The sequence below is a fragment of the Amblyomma americanum genome, chromosome 8 (genome assembly GCF_052857255.1).
Source record: "Amblyomma americanum isolate KBUSLIRL-KWMA chromosome 8, ASM5285725v1, whole genome shotgun sequence".
NCBI classification, from domain to species: Eukaryota; Metazoa; Arthropoda; class Arachnida; order Ixodida; family Ixodidae; genus Amblyomma; species Amblyomma americanum.
In genome coordinates, this window is record NC_135504.1 from 9,250,948 (window position 1) to 9,267,579 (window position 16,632).

At 44.7% G+C, this 16,632-nt stretch overlaps 1 protein-coding gene across 1 annotated transcript in view; it reads right to left on the reverse strand.

The window, feature by feature from the left end:
- Window positions 1–10,434, reverse strand: part of LOC144100035 (uncharacterized) — a 32,689-nt gene extending 22,255 nt beyond the window's left edge. The window contains exons 1-4 of the mRNA XM_077633084.1: window positions 9,527–10,434; window positions 9,367–9,393; window positions 6,332–6,580; window positions 3,425–3,568 (exon numbers count right to left, since the gene is read on the reverse strand). Coding sequence (XP_077489210.1) covers window positions 3,425–3,568; window positions 6,332–6,452 — 265 coding nt within the window. The 5' untranslated portion in view covers window positions 6,453–6,580; window positions 9,367–9,393; window positions 9,527–10,434. The remainder of the gene's footprint in view (window positions 1–3,424; window positions 3,569–6,331; window positions 6,581–9,366; window positions 9,394–9,526) is intronic.
- Between the last annotated feature and the right edge of the window lie 6,198 nt (window positions 10,435–16,632).

Consider the following 16,632-nt stretch of genomic DNA (forward strand, 5'->3'; position numbering starts at 1 on the left):
TGGAGCAAAAAGGAAGCAGGAGTTACCCTGAATCACACTGACGGCGTTGACGGCGGCAGCAAAGATAAGAGAGCATTAGCCTTGCAAGCACTATGCTTCCCGGACTATCAGTAAGCGATGTGGAAGGGAGGGGGGGGGGGGGGGGGACCAAACGTATCATCTGTGCCAGAATAAAGCAAGGGTGTTTGTTTCCTAACGATTTTCTAGAGCAGTTATTGGCAGCTTTTAAACATTTATTTATTTTACTCTCAGGGCTGTTAGGCGTTACACAGGGGAGTGGGAATAAAATACAAGTAGAAACCACAAAAAAACAGCAGTTAAGAAATTAAACATAGTTACAGGCACACACTTGTGTAAGGCAAAGAGAGCACTTGTCCTAACTTTATAATGAATTTTGTTTTTCAGTGGCACAGTAAGCACTCTGGCATACGGCTGAGAAAGAAATCTCGTTGTTTAGGTACTTTTCGCATAGACGGCGCATATGAACCATTGAACGCCAGGAGCAACTGTTTTAACCAGAATATTGGCAGGTGCTATGCACCTGGGTGCTTTTTTTTTCAATACACAATTTTTTTCCCTTACGAGAGAACGGGCACAAGATAGCGGTTATCGCTTAGTCTGGCATACGATTGGAACTATAGAAGTAAACGATCTGGAACAGCTAAAGTAGGCATTGTGCAAGCTGAGTGCGCATCGATCGTTTCATGCAGAGACACGACACATCGGTAGGCTAGGCCAGAAAAGACGTCCGGTACTTTATTGCGCGTAGATTTATAGCTGCGGCTGCAGCGAGGGAAAGGGAAAAGAAGAAGGGGTGTTGGCACGTTACCGGGACGCTTGCCTGATAGCCACATCAGATACAAGGAAAGCAGCGACCGCGTCACCTTCCTGCTGAACTAAACCGCATTGTTTTGTCCTTTTCATCCCCATATGTTAAAGCTACACATATCAACGGGCAATCATTAAGAAATAAAATCGTTATATGAATTTTTAGTAAATTGAGGTTTATGTTTCCTATGATTCTTCATCATCATCATAAGCCTTACTACACCCACTGCAGGGCAAAGGCCTCTCCCATGTTTCTACAATTAACCCTGTCCATTGCCAGCTGCATCGACGCCTTGCCTGCAAACTTCTTAATCTCATCCACCCACCCAACTTTCTGCCGCTCCCTGCTACGCTTACTTTCTCTTGGAATCCACTCCGTTACCCTTAAGGACCAGCGGTTATCTTGCCTTCGCATTACATGCCCTTCCCAAGCCCATTTCTTCCCCTTGATTTCGACTAGGATGTCATTAACACGCGTTTGTTCCCAGCCCACTCTGCCCACTTCCCGTCACATAACGTTTCACCTATCATTTTTCTTTCCATGGCTCGCTGCGTTGTCCTTAAGTTAAGATAAACTCTTTTCGTTAGCCTCCACGTTTCTGCGCCTCTGCGTGTGTAGTATCTGCAAAATGACCATTATGAAATGTGCGAGCGCAACAGGCTCGACTGGAGTTGAGGGGAGTGGCACTACTGCTAGATGCGAGTCAAAGTGGTTAAGTGTTGAATCCGTACAGTGCAATTGCGCCAGACTTCGAGGTAATATCATTCTGTTTGGGAAAAATTTATTCTATTTGCTACCGCCCACTCAGCGCAGACAGAGCCGTTTTTAAATGCTATAAGAACTTTGGTTCTTGTAGCTGACGGATATTACACGCCTACTGCAGGAGCTGATTTCAGCATCGACGTGATCAGTAAGATTTTTTCTACCGGAGCATTTGAGACAGTTTGAGTTTAAATGGTTAAAAAAATTACTGAAGTGCTACTTGAGTAAAAGCTGCAAGCGAGTACATTTTATATTTGTTCATTACTAATTTCTCACAAGCGAAAATTGAAACCAGCGCCTCACCATAGCCTACCAGCGATCATGTTGAATTGCGCCTGTGTATGCATGTGCTAGCCTAAACACTAAGGCAACCACAGGGTTTTGACGCTAACGTAGAACTGATGCTACACTTGAAGCTTCTCTGAATGCCTTTAACAAAGTTCACGTGCGCCACATCTCTACCACAAATGTCATAAAAAGTTGCCTGATATTTTTTTACAGCGGTACAACATTACTTTCCCTCTACAATATGTAAACCCATTCGAAAAATCTGCAAACCTATTGGCCCACGTGAGTTGTAGCGCGAAATAAAATAAAAATTCTCTATATAGAACATTTCTAATGAGACGCAGCTGCGACTGTCTGCTCGCCTGCCCACTTCTGACCCTGTAAAGGCCCATGCACGCCGCCCAGTTTGGTTGGGTGTGGAATCTGCAGCCTTTGTGTAGATCGGTACGTTGCGGGAAGGGCAGCAAGCTTCCCATTGACTGTTGCGGATGGCCTGTGAGTGAAAACACCGGTTTTGCACGTGGGTTAGCTTTTCTAGCACCGACATGGCACCGATGTGGTATTTACAGGGGATTGTCCAGAGGTTTTCCACAAGTGGTCGAGTTGGGTATTTTGACAGGTTGCCTTAGCAGAAATTTCACACTTGGACCTCACAGGAGCGCACTATTGTGCACCACCTAGGTTTTAACAGAGCTGTCACATATGGGCCCCGTTTGTTCAGAGCACCTAAATTTCTCTACGAGGACAGGCGAATAGGCAAAGCGAGAAAATTCAGGTGCCTACATTAGGATTATGTCGGTGCTAGAACGAGCAGCCGCATTGCCCAGACCACGATGGCTCTGCTGCGGGCAGCCAGTGGAGGCTGCCTAATGTGACCTGAACAGTGACGAAAATTGAAGAGTCAAGGTCATTCTGGTGGTAGTCAAGGTCAATCTGGTGGTGCGAAATTTTGAAGTCTTCTTTTGGGGCAATTTACCTAACTACGAGAACCAGAAGCATAGTTTTATAATAAACTAAATGGGCTCACCGTTCTCGTAACACTCACAAAACTAGGAAATTAAAATTGCACAATGTAGGTTACCCATTTAAAAGAATTTGTGCATAAAGATGCAGGCACGCCAGTTTTCACAACCATACTACGTCCGATGTGGGACCAACGGCAGCATTGCGTTGGTAACCCTATTTGTAATGGTGTTGCGGTTTCCTACATACAGCCGACCTTTACTTTATCTGCCTCCAAGCATTCGACAAGGGAGCGATGTGGGTTGAATGTGGGATGTGATAGCGTTTGGAAAAGTGACGTGGGACCCACATACAACGTGAAAAGTCCTATGTGGGCTCTTGTGCGTTTCCCCCAGAAAGAGAACAATTTAGGTAATTATAAATAATAACAATAAGGCTTTATTCTTCGGTATTTTAGAGTCATTTCCAGAGTCATGAGTAGCTGCGCCAGCCAAAAATCCGGTGAGGTACACATAGGCACTAAACATCACGTGCTATCTCGGTTTTTACAACTGTAGTTAATATAAATACAGGCATACTCACCGTTATAACTTCCGTCTGGGGACTGTGGGATATCAACGATGGTGAAGTTGCAAAGGCTCGGGTCTGGCAGCCTCTGAGTAGTGAATTCTCTGAAGCGTGCTTGATCTCTGGGAGCACTGATTGTGCACAGTAGTGGCGGCCTTTCTGTAAACGTGACAAGAAGTGGCTATGCACTAACTCCAGCTCGGAATTACTGGCATGTTTTGGAGGTCCACAGGTACTGCAGCGAGTTATGCAGTCCGATACCCTATAAACACCTGGCCCTGGCTATTAAGATTCTCGTTTTTCGTACGATGGCAGCTTTCATACAGGAACATCTGAACTGCGATTTATGACGGGCTGTGAGTACAGGATGTGTTCAACTACGTAGAAGCTGATACTACACTCCTCTGAAGCTAAGTTCTCGCATATGTAGTCTATGGCTTTTAATTGAAAACACTCCCTCAGTCTAGACATCTTCGTGGCTTGGCAGAAGCGCCTAAAGCTTGCGGCAAACATGATAGCAGCATTATGCAGAACGCACAGAGCCGTTCGCTTTTTACCCCCTCTGTGCTGCGTAGAGGTATGATGCTCAGCATTTTTCACGGACAAGCTACTGTTCAAAATCGAGGTACTGATATGTTCAAAGAATACACTCTGAAGCGCTGTATATGAGCCACAACAAAAATAAAGCTTAGACGACCCTTCATCTACCTTTTCAGGGTACAATGCAACAGCATTAGAGATGCCTCCCGCGGAAGTACTATTTTAATGGATTCGTAGTTCTTGGAGAGTTCACACCTCTTTGTTGACCTAAAGTGCGGTGAGGCGAAAGCCTTTAGCGCGGTGTTGATGCTTGTGACGCTGATGTGTGGTGAAGATGTAGATTAAAGACTCCACAATTGTCGTGTGGGCACTTAAATATCCTTACGTAAAGGAATGCAAACTCAAGGAACTTTCTCCTGGGCCCCCGTCACGGCGCCATTAGGTCATGATGCCATTAGGCCATGACGTAAATAAAGTTGTTCCTCCTCTTCCTCCTCTAGAATGCAGGTTTTTTTCCACGATGGCACTATGCGTTGTATATTTAAGATTTTTGTTATTTTTGTGTTTAGGGATTGTAATTTTATATTTTCATTTTCTTTTTATTATTTCTCTGTTCTTTTTCTATTGTTTATGTTTACTGAATTTCCGTTACTTCTTATTTCCACTCATTATTAATGGTTTATACTTTTTATTCTTTTATTTTGATGACGTCACGAGTTTTATTGACAGCTATAGTGTGACATTTTTCTGCGAACATCCCCACTGGCGATTCATGAGTCTCTAAGGGCTTTTGCCTCAATAATGACGCCCACACAGTTTTCAGTATTCAGCGGCCACTGCTAAAATGGTGTAGCCGTAGCGTGCATCGAGAAGAGCTGGGAGAGCTCACTGAAAAAAAATGCTTCGCCATAACCAAAAACACTAAATGCCGACAAGGAGGGGCGCGGGAGACACGGGAAAGAAAGACGACCGCCACTGGGCGCACCCGTGTCCCCAGTGTCCCTACTGATCGTGCGCATCTTGAGCTTTTCAACAAACTGAAATGCCACGCAGCTGGAGTCCTTGCTCTTTAGAAAAACCTCCCCTCGACTTTGTGGTAGCCGCACTACTCGTTTTTGTTTCAAACTGGAGGAGCTGTCGATCCCAGCAGTGGTTTTTCAACATATTTAAGATGCACAGAACTCCTACAGAACACGCAGTTAGGAAAGGGTGGGTATGAGGGCACTGATTTAGCTATTGTGTACTGCTAATTGCTGAGAAAAAAAAAACAGTGCAGTTTTCCGGACGTCACAACGGATTCTCTTTGCATCTTTTATTCCTGATTGAGAGTGACCGCGAACGTGCAGTAACTGCAATGCTTCCCTATTCAAATCGGCTGTCAGCGCTAAATGGCGGTGGCAACTGTTACCACCCCGTTACAAAGGGCACCATCCATCCATCCCATCCCATCCCATCCCATCCCATCCATCCATCCATCCATCCATCCATCCATCCATCCATCCATCCATCCATCCATCCATCCATCCATCCATCCATCCATCACTCCATCCATCCATCCATCCATCCATCCATCCATCCGTCCGTCCGTCCGTCCGTCCGTCCGTCCGCTCGTACGTATGTATGTACAGTACTCACGGATTGAAATAGGACATTCGGAGCGCGTGGCCGTCGCTTCATGGAGCGCCGCCCGTAGACGCTCATGGAACCAAGGTGGTGCATTGTGGTATGGCGCGAGAGGGAGAACATCTACAAAGCAGAATTGTTCCTTCCAGTAGCCAATGAGCCGGCCTGTGGTTTACCACATGCCTGCGTGGCACTGCAAGGCTAGCGCTCCGAATGTCCTATTTCAATCCGTGAGTACTGTACATACATACATACATACATACATACATACATACATACATACATACATACATACATACATACATACATACATACATACATACATACATACATACATACATACATACATACATACATACATACATACATACATACATACATACATACATACATACATACATACATACATACATACATACATACATACATACATACATACATACATACATACATACATACATACATACATACATACATACATACATACATACATACATACATACATACATACATACATACATACATACATACATACATACATACATACATACATACATACATACATACATACATACATACATCTAGGATTCCTCGATCCGACGCTGCAGCTAAGCACCCTCGCCCCACTGGCCAGTTCCGTTACACAGAGATGCTGCGCCTAGGCTGCCCAAGCACGGTAAGAGGCTAGCAATCATCATCATCATCAGCCTGACTACGCCCAGTGCAGCCTCCCTAATTTACTGTTCTTGACAGACCTACCTCTAGGTATGGCTGTTGTGGTGACAGTCGTGGTACTAGTGGTGGTTGTAGACGTCGATGTTGTAGACGTTGTAGACATTAACGTTGTACTTGTGGTCGTCGTGGGCGCTGTAGACGTCATCGGTGTACTTGTGGTCGTCGTGGGCGCAGTCGTAAGCGTTGTCGTAGTACTGATTATAGTACTGATTGTAGTACTCTGCGTGGTCGTTGTTGGGAGAACAGTGCTGATAGCGATTGACGTCTGAGTGCCTAAAGAGAGCCGAGGGGAATGGCCCAAACAGTATAATTTACAATAATTGAAATATATGTGCGGCAGGACGGCTGTTTTTTATTTAGGCACGCAAGACTCTACACACTAAAACGCAGCAGTTGTTTAGCAGTGAAGGCGGGGTAAATGAGTTAGGCATCCATCCAACCACAGCCATACTACTGCAGAGGAAAGCTATACAGCTGTCGCAGAAACATTGCGGTTGAAGAAAAATACGCCACCTGATCCGGGTTTGAACGCGGAACCACAGCCACACCAGAACTCAAGCTCTGCCAAGTAATCTAAGCGGGACGGCTAGCATATGGCAGTGAGGTAACTTTATTAAAAACTATGTGCGAACTGCGCTGGTTCAATGTTTGCAGCATCTCTAAACGTGAAATAATTTGTAACGAGCTAGTAATCACTCATAGCATCCCACCAAGCGCAGCCATGAGGCTACTAAGGAAAGCTACCCAGCTTTTCCAGGAACCTTGCACACAAAAAAATATGTAGTAGGGTTTTAACACAGTTAAACCGACTAGACGTGCGAAAGCAAGAGCCCTTCATGGTGCGAAGGTCACCCTCCATTTGGCTACAGGTGGAGCGAAGCTTCTCGGAACTTAACCCAGCTTCCTGTTATTGGCTGCAGCTTGTGCGATGCTCCTTCGAACTAGCCCGAACTTATCCGAGTTACTACGAGACTTCAAACAAGAATCTTGGTTGTAACCGCGTTAAGTAGCACTTTCGCGCTAAAATAAATGGGCATAATGTTTAACCTACTCACGCGATACCATGAGAAAGCCCTTTCAGGCGAGTATTCCTCTTTCATACATTGATAGATGGCGGGGTGTCCTCATACCACTCGGGCGCAGTGGTTCAGTGTTTAAGCGATTCTCCGCTGCCACTGTCGGAACAAAGGCATTGGTGGGGCTTGTGAGACCCAAGTTCCTCTTCCCGAGCAACCTGTCGCGACCAGTGATTGCTATACCTGACGCCTGCAATGGTAGGCAGGTGACAACCAACTCACCATGACAACCTGCCCACCGCAGTACGTGGCAGGTAAATTAATGATTGCTTACGAGAAGTTGCTCGGGCAGAGGTTGCCATGTGTGACGGCGGACGCTATTTCCGGATTAAACGATTAAAGGATTAAACGAATTAAAACAAGCAAAGAAGCCTTGATAGGGTCGGAGCAGTAAGGGACATCGCCTTGAGGCTGTATTACGTAGTGCCTATAGTGCTTAGTCGTCAGTGAAACTAATTTCAAATTTGCAAGAAGGCTTCTTAGTGCGCTGAAACTAGCACTGAACAACTTAAGGACACTGTGCGCTTGCATTTGGAAACCATCTCAGGACAAATTTTGTGGACAATGTTCTCGTCCAAGGTCTATTTTGACAATTCCGCCACTAAACACAATGCCAGGCCAAAATATTTTTCACATGATTGTTGAACTACTTAGTGAAAAGGTTTTCACTGGCAGTGCATTCTATCGGCGTTCACACTACAAATAGATCTAGTAAAACAATTTTTTTCCTATTAAGAAGCTCGAAACTATAAATTATTTAATTACTCATAAGAAAAAATAGCCCAAAGCTAGGAAACATCACCGATTTGTTTGGACAGACCTCTTAGTAGTAGGCCGATTTATGCTTTTTATGTACGGAATCCTACAGTGAGTGTTCACCAACAAATCTTGCCAAGAAAGTGAATACAATTAATGTTTGACACCCAAGATTCAGATCGATTGTAATTTTTTTCGACCCAAGTCCTAACTGCATAATAATGTAGAAAAAAGCTGTCTGCACTTTCCCTTCTGGTTTTCGGTCAAAACTGCTCGAGGCAGGTCCCATTGCCGTTCACCGCCAAGGTCCATAATGTGTGCACTTACAGGGTGTTTCACGCAGCCTGAACCAAATAATTTAACGAGAACGTGGCGTACCAAAGCTGGGTGAAACCAGCGACATATTGTTTCCCGTCGCGTGGCGTTTCCGCACAGTATATTTTTTAATTACGCCTAATTAGTTATTAGCTAAGAATAATTGTGCAGATATTGTTATCTTCGCTTTACGGTCACGTGCGTTTCGTTAACTTGTAGAGTGGTTTAAAAAGGCAACAATCCAATTTTTTTTTTGTAGGAACGTACCTCTTGCCTCGCCCTTTTTCACAGCATATAAAGAAAGCCCAAACACATATGAAAAAAAGCCGCACGACTGCACTATGTGCTACCGTATTCCAGCGCTCCCAGCCGCATTTTGTGCGAACGAAATATTTGTGTTCCCACATATGCGGTGTTATATTTTCAGTACGTGTTTCCTAACAACTGCATCTTCCCTCTCCAGCGCCCATATTTGTAGGTTACTATACATGACTGCTCCGAGATTTAACGCATGATAATTTACTGTTCAATTTCAAAGACCCATCGAGCAGTTGCGAACAACTCGAAATAAATTGATGGATAAATTGATTCTTTCCTTCACCGAAAAACTAAATAAATGGAAACATTTTCCTCTTTCTTGATGTAAAGTATTCAAGAAAACACTGAGAGCAATCGAAGCTGCTTACTCGGCGTGGTGTAGCTGGGAACTGCAGCTGCAGAAGGGAATGAAGCAACGAAAGTATGAATGCAATCACCTTTTGAAATCAAGAAAACACTGAGAGCAATCGAAGCTGCTTACTCGGCGTGGTGTAACTAGGAACTGCAGCTGCAGAAGGGAATGAAGCAACGAAAGTATGAATGCAATCACATTTTGAAATCAAGAAAACACTGAGAGCAATCGAAGCTGCTTACTCGGCGTGGTGTAACTGGGAACTGCAGCTGCAGAAGGGAATGAAGCAACGAAAGTATGAATGCAATCACCTTTTGAAATACAGCTTCAATAAATCGAGTTGGTTGCTTTTCTTGCGCAGTGAGTTTTCCAGCAAGAAGAAAAGCCACGAAAGCTACTCACGAGATGGGGTGGGACTTTGGGTTCCAGCTGGAAAAACAATGAAAAAGAGAGAAGAATTTCATTAAGGAACCAATGGATAAAGTAACCTCACCAGTCAGGAATTTATAAAAGTATCTTAACAGCTGCATGTCCGCCAGAAGAAAAAGTTATAACAGGAAATGAAGAGAGTGTTGCGAAAAATTCACTGCAAATCATTTTCTTCTTGTGCATAACGCTGAATATATAAACGAAATATTGCCTCGTTTCAATTATGACGAAAATTAGTACACATCTCGCTGAATTTGCGCGCTGTTGATGCTGTACGGAAGCCAAATTTCGCTGCCTATAGAGAAAGAGTAAAAACCGCAATACTTACGGTAAGGAGTATACTCTAATATGGGTAAAAAGCCGGAAGAGATTAACATGGCATGTATGAACCAATCGTCTCGCGCAGTCTTTGAAACAATGATAAAAAGGGGTGTTTTTTGATACACATGCGTAGCACCAAAAAGGTATCTAAAAGTTAGCGGGCACAACAAAATAGGAATGTCGACTTTGTCGGTATAGAACATCACATATGTGCAGCGGAGATATGTGTAACTGATGCAACATCGGGTCAGAGTGCATAGCCGACACAACGTATCTCCATTAGAGGGAGATATCGTTGTGTGTCGCAGCGTGAGTGCGTAGCTTTCGCAACTCATCGCGTAACTTGCCCGTGCACTCACGCAGTGTGCCTTCAGCAAGAAAAGCGTTTAATGCACTTTCGTGGTGAATGAATATTTTTTGTATTTTGTGATTATTAGCGACGCACTTCAACCAGCAACCCTGTATTAGTGCATTGTTCTTTAAAATAATTGCCGCTGGATTGCGGCTATATGTTCGATAAGTAGAATAAATTGCGTCTGCAGGCAGGATGGCAGTGTAAGAGTAATATTTTGACGGTCACCGTAAGCAACCGAAGTTGATACAGGGGGGGTTAAAGTTTATGTGGGCGCCTAAAACTGACAGCCATTTGTGACGACTGTCATCTTCCTCTGGATTATTGGACTGGTTTGTGTTGTGCGTGGAGTAGTGTTGGGTGGCTTATGTCTTGCTCGTTGCTCCGTCTGATAGAACTGGGACTGGGAAGATTTTAGCACCATGCACGAGGGTGATCAGTCGCTGTGTAAGTAATTGGAATGAATGGCTGCCTCTGCAGGTCTGGAAAACTCTCACACCTGGTAGTTGGTAACCTGGAAGTAAAAAGCACCACACAATATTTATAAATTTACATTAAACACGGACGCACTCCACATGCGAAATAATAGAACGCGTTACAATGCCGAACGAGACCTAAACATCACAGTGTCTACACAGCTCGGAGTGCCACATGTAGCGGTGTTAGGCGTTGGTGTAACCAATGCACGAAAGGCAAAAAGGAAAATGGAACCCTACTTACACCCAAAGGAAGAGTTTACCACTTGCATGAATAAATTAGCAATCCTATAAACCCCTTAAATGTTATAATCAAAGGTTACACTACCTCTAACTGTCCGTCTCTGCATGGGTTGCGTATTAAAAGACTTCTGTCACACTGTCAACCTTGAAAGAAGCTGCTGCTTGAAAGAAGTTGCTGCACTCCTCCTAAGTTCTGGAACTCTGACGGTTTCTTTGTCTGCTGAACCTTTTAGCAAGGACGGACGTCCCATTACAAGAAATATAGATTTCGGCGCTATGCATAACCTGTTGCCGTATCTTTGTACGCTTGACAGTTCAGCCAGACGCTCTCTGGCAGTTCACAAGGAGGCTATTTGAGAGGGGATAGGGGCACGTTTAGCCAGCTCAGCTTAATAAATGGCAACCGCTCAAGCTTTTCGCGGGTAAACAAGAGCTGTTCCTGAGGCAGAGTTCTACCTGTGGCGTCAATATTACTCGCGAAAAATATTAACTGCGCAGGCAATCGGGTAACTAAACCAAATCATAGCGCTTTTGTCAGAGATTATTGGTGCTATGACTCTTACAGTTCGAGCCACAGACTACTCGAAGCGTCATGCTGGCGCACACGCACCCTGCACGTAGGTGAAGAGCAGCGTTTGTCGAATCAGAGCAACCCGATTTTCCTAGCCCTGGTAAGGCCTCAATACCTGCAAAGCAAATCGAGCTACTACTATATCGCATGGGATTGGAAATTTTGAGATGGTGTGGTGGCTCGCAGCGCCGTCAAAGGGGACGACCGTGAGCGTAAGAAAAGGTCGTCTTTATGTCAGCGGACAAGCGCGCAGGAGACAGGGCAAAGATTCACGGATGCGCACACGGGCGTTACAGTGGGGACACGAGAGTCGGTGGCGTCTGCCACAACTGGACGGTGACCACGTATGCGCGGAGGTGGTAGTCTGGCAACACTCACAGTTCGCGGTGGTTTTTGGGTGACGCGAAGCAGTGGGTCCTCAGCACAGACCGGCGTCCCCAAAGTCGGAACCTGCGGGACGGCGGCCGACCATAGCCGTCGCTGTGTTGCCACTGGCGAAGACGTCGGTCATCATGGTGTTGGTCCAAAAGCAGTCACTGCGCTTCAGCCCGGCATGGCGCTCCGCTTTATTTGTGCAGCAGTCATAGCGTTCGAGCATTCATGTTGATAATGATGATGTCCTCACGCTTAGCACGCACTACACGCACGCGCCACAACGTCGTCGTCTGCATCACCGGACCGCTCTAGCAGCGTGACCACTAGAACAACAACGACAGCCACATGTGGTCTCATTGAGGTAACGGAAGCATTGCCAGCATTGCGTTTGTGATGTCAGAAAGTGTGCCTTGTTTTTTTTTAAGTAGTTTTTCATCTGCCTCCTCCCATCATCATCGTCCCCCATCGTGACCTTCTTTTATCTCCTCTTCCCGTCCCCCAGAGCAGAGTAGCAGGCCAGATATTTACTTTTCAGGCCAACCTCTCTGCCTTTCCTATCAATAAACCCCCTCTCTCTCTCTCTCTCTTGCCAGCACACGGTACTTTCAGCTGTTATGAAGTTTGCCTCTTTATAATGACCCATTTGCCCGATCCTTGCCACAGAGGCCACTGCTTATCAAAGCCTGCCATTGATACGGAGGGAAAATGCAAACTTGTGTGTAATGAGATTGTGGAGCCCGCAGAACGAGTTGCGGAATAAATTATAGTTGCATCCGGCATTACTCAGTGCAAGTCACCAATTGTGATTCGGGGATGAAAAATATATTATTTTAACTCACTGAACGTGGCAGGAAGTCTGTAGAACGTATAAGACCATCATCAGTACATTTTACAGCTTAACTTATGATATAAAACTCCCCGGAAACCACGTTGTTTTACAAGAAACAACAGAGTAAATTACGTGACCAGAGAATAATTGTGTGTATCGGGACGGGAGGGTCCCCAAGAATGCGGCAGCTGCCTTGTGCCTCGTGCGCTCCAATATATACATATAGTGGGGAAGACACCTAAAGTCAGCGAGAGTTCTTTTTTTTTATTGCACTAAACAGAAAGCTGCAGATGCGGAGTGTCTGTAACTGTTAATACGCTCAGTAGTTCAGCCGCACTACATCTGCCGCTTTGTTCTCCCAATAGTGACTTCATTTTGTGCATGGAGCCACGGGCGCTATCTAGTGAAATTGTTTTGCTGCACATTATAAACAAAACTCTCTTTACAGGCACTGTTCCAAATATGATGAAAGGCTGATAAGAACGAGGCTTAAAAGAGGTTCCAAAAGGCTGTATAGGAACTACAAACCGATCGTAATACTAGCTCCCTTAGCTTCAATGCTATAAAAACTTGTACATAAAAGAATTTTGTCTCGCGACAAGTATAATCTCCGATATTCGCTACAGTTAATTTTGCTCCCCGGAGCGGTTTAACCACAAGCGAGCTCATAAAATTTTAATTACCGAATTTGCACACAGGCTGATTAATATTCCACTTTATTTTTAACGTCAAAATGCCTTTGACACAATTGACGACAACCAAATGTTTCCTAAATAAAGGCTTCTTGAGAAAAAAGAAGTTTTTTTCTGACCAAGCAAATTGCATCCGCATTGAAAAGTCGTCAAGTGAGCCACTTACGATGAATTATGCCGTTTCCTTATAACTTCTTCAAATGGCGTTTCTTTCATACGCTGTCACACCAGGCATGCACAGTGATATGATAATGCTAGTTGATACTATAGACGTCTGTCTATAAAGTCTGTAGACTCTCTATAGACAAACCCTAGAGAACAGTCTGTAAGGAATACACGTCCTATAGACAGTCTATAGGCAATCTATAGATTTATGGCCATACATATTTATTACACTTTTGTCTAGACTGTCTACAGACCATGAGTAGACAAAAAGAAATGTCTACAGCAAGCCAACAGGGCCTCTAAGAAGTCAATAGACTGTCTATGGACCATTTTTATAAGAGAAGTCAGAAGTGCCCACATGTTTATTTGACATAAAAGCTAACCACGCCTTCTGCTCTATGCTTTCCTAAGTGAGAATTCGGGCGAAGGCAGCGTTACTAAGGCCGACTCGCGCATCTTCTGAAGGCGGACCGAGTCCGCTCCGCAGTCACCGAGAGTCAATTTAAATGGCATGTCGTGAGCCAGCGGGAACATTCGGTGTATGTTGCACGGGTCAAGGCGCGAAACCAACGTCTATCTGCCTCTGTTTGCCATCTGCAATGTAAATGTAACACATAAGAGTTCTGTTGCATATAAAGCTCGTACGTGTTCGTTTCTCTGCCTGTCTTTTAACTGCTCAATATAAGCGTCAAAAGAGCAGAGCACACTTTCACAGACTTTTCCTACTTCTAGACCACGCATATCTGCCTGCTTATATAACTCATTTCGATCCCAGTCCTGCTCCAAGAGGCAGTATTAACCAAGTGAACACTGCGTAAGAGGTTACGTGATACATCACCATTATCATCATCATCATCATCATCAGCCTGACTACGCCCACTGCAGGGCAAAGGCTTCTCTCATGTCTCTCAAATTTGCCCTGTCCTTTGCCATCTGCACCCACCCTATGCCTGCAACCTTCCTAATCTCATCCGCCCACATAACCTTCTGCCGCCCCCTGCTACGCTTGCCTTCTCTTGGAATCAACTCCGTTACCCTCAAGGACCAGTGGTTATCTTGCCTACACATTACATGCCCTGCCCAAGCCCATTTGGTCTTCTTGATTTCGATTAGGATGTCATTAACCCGCGTTTGTTCCCTCACGCATTCTGTCCACTTCCGTTCTCTTAACGTTACACCTATCATTTTTATTTTCGTGGCTCGCTGCGCTGCCCTTAGCTTGAGTTGAACCCTTTTCGATAGCCTACACGTTTCTGCCCCATAGGTGACTACTGGTGAGTACGTGATACATGGCATCGTTAAGAATAATTACAGACGGGCATTCCAGGAGAATGCAGCAAAGCCTTAGTGGCAGAAAATCAGCACTGAGAAATGAGCAACACAGCCAAGAAAAATTTGGCGGTGGTTTAGCTCTTGTTAAATCTGGAGTGACGCGACAGCTACAGTTCCCTGAGTGGAACTTGGTCAAGTCAACAACCCCGTGACGAACCACGTGATCAGCCACGGCGCCGCGCCGCCGGCAGCTGCTCCGCACCACGTGACCAACCACGTGACAGCGTGGCGGCGCAGCCACGCTGAAGGCTCGAAATGCTACCGTATTGTAGCTATCGATACAAAACACACCGAAGCGACAACACGAACCCCTTCAGTAGCCGCCGGCGAGAGGACAGAGGCGCGAAAGATGCAGGTAGGTAATAATCCCATTGTGCTGTCTGCAGCAAGCAGAGCAGTTAAGCCTTCCCGATGCCATTGGACCGACGGCCGCCGAGGATGCGAGGCTGCTGACAAGGTTTCATGTGATGTGGACATTGATCGGTTGGTTGGCCCCCTCCCTGGCCACGCATGAAAGGCAAGCGCAATAAAACGAGTGCCTAAAGATTTGCTTACTGAAAACTCTTGAACCAAACAAGGCGCCGCATGCACGAGTTTCTTGATTTGCGTAGTGTAGTTTTAGCATAGCCTATAGATGACCAAATTTATCACTCATAAAAGCGTATTAAACTTTGCAATAAATGGCTGATGAAGAGCTCTGAAAGCGCATCATCTAAAAAACTGAGGAAGATAAGAAATAGGCAAAAGCTTGCTTTTAATAACATTCGCTTTACTTCTCGATGTAAAGGTTTCTTATGTAGCCATCAGTACACGAAGCGAACACATGGCCATTATCGGCTCTGAAGATGGTCATATTTGCTCTGGTTTTTTTATCGTAGTGTACCCTGCAACAGGGGCTTGGCTTTAAATCGTTCCCTAATTTTTCCAAATGTTCACGATGGATTCATACCGATCAAATCTGGACGAAAACATTTTTCAACCGAGAAGAGTTTATGAACGCAATTTGCTCGTATATTGTAATATTTCGTTATAACAGTCTAAATATCCGCAGATCTCCCGTCGGCAGGCTTGCATTTTTTTCTATCAAATGTTTTCTCTATCGTCAAAAACGTCCCTTTTTGGTTTTCTATGGCAGTCTTCACGGCTCCATGTGAGCGATGGAAAAACTTTAGAAGAAGGATTTTGCTATGCATTGCATGTTAACGTAACAGTACCTTACAAAATTCCAATATTCAAAATTTTTGTCCAAAAATGATGGACAAGAAATGAAGAAATGGGTATCAAAACGAATCGTGGGCTCTTATTCACTGATTGATCTTCAATGAATATTGAACAATATCAATGAATTTCAAGTGAAAACATGGACTAGGTGAACAATGGCGTCAAATTCGCCGCAGAATCACACCATTCACTGTTTTTTTTATCTGGCAGAGTGTACTCCACAAAAACTAATGTGTGCTGTAATACCCTGGACTCGTTCTTGATCTCGTTTGCTTGATAGCGTAAATATGTTCACTTGTAAATCAAGGTAGAAATTGAGCTCCGTGCGTGTCTGCTTCGAAACAGCTTTGTACATACAGCGTGTTCAAAATTGGAGTTTACTGACTTTTTTTTAAATGTGAAGCGCCGTACGCTAATGCCTCTTTTGCACATGGGTAATGCGTCCAGGCAGACACAAATTGGCGTAATAATTATGCCCGCAAATAAGTTAATTATTAAAATT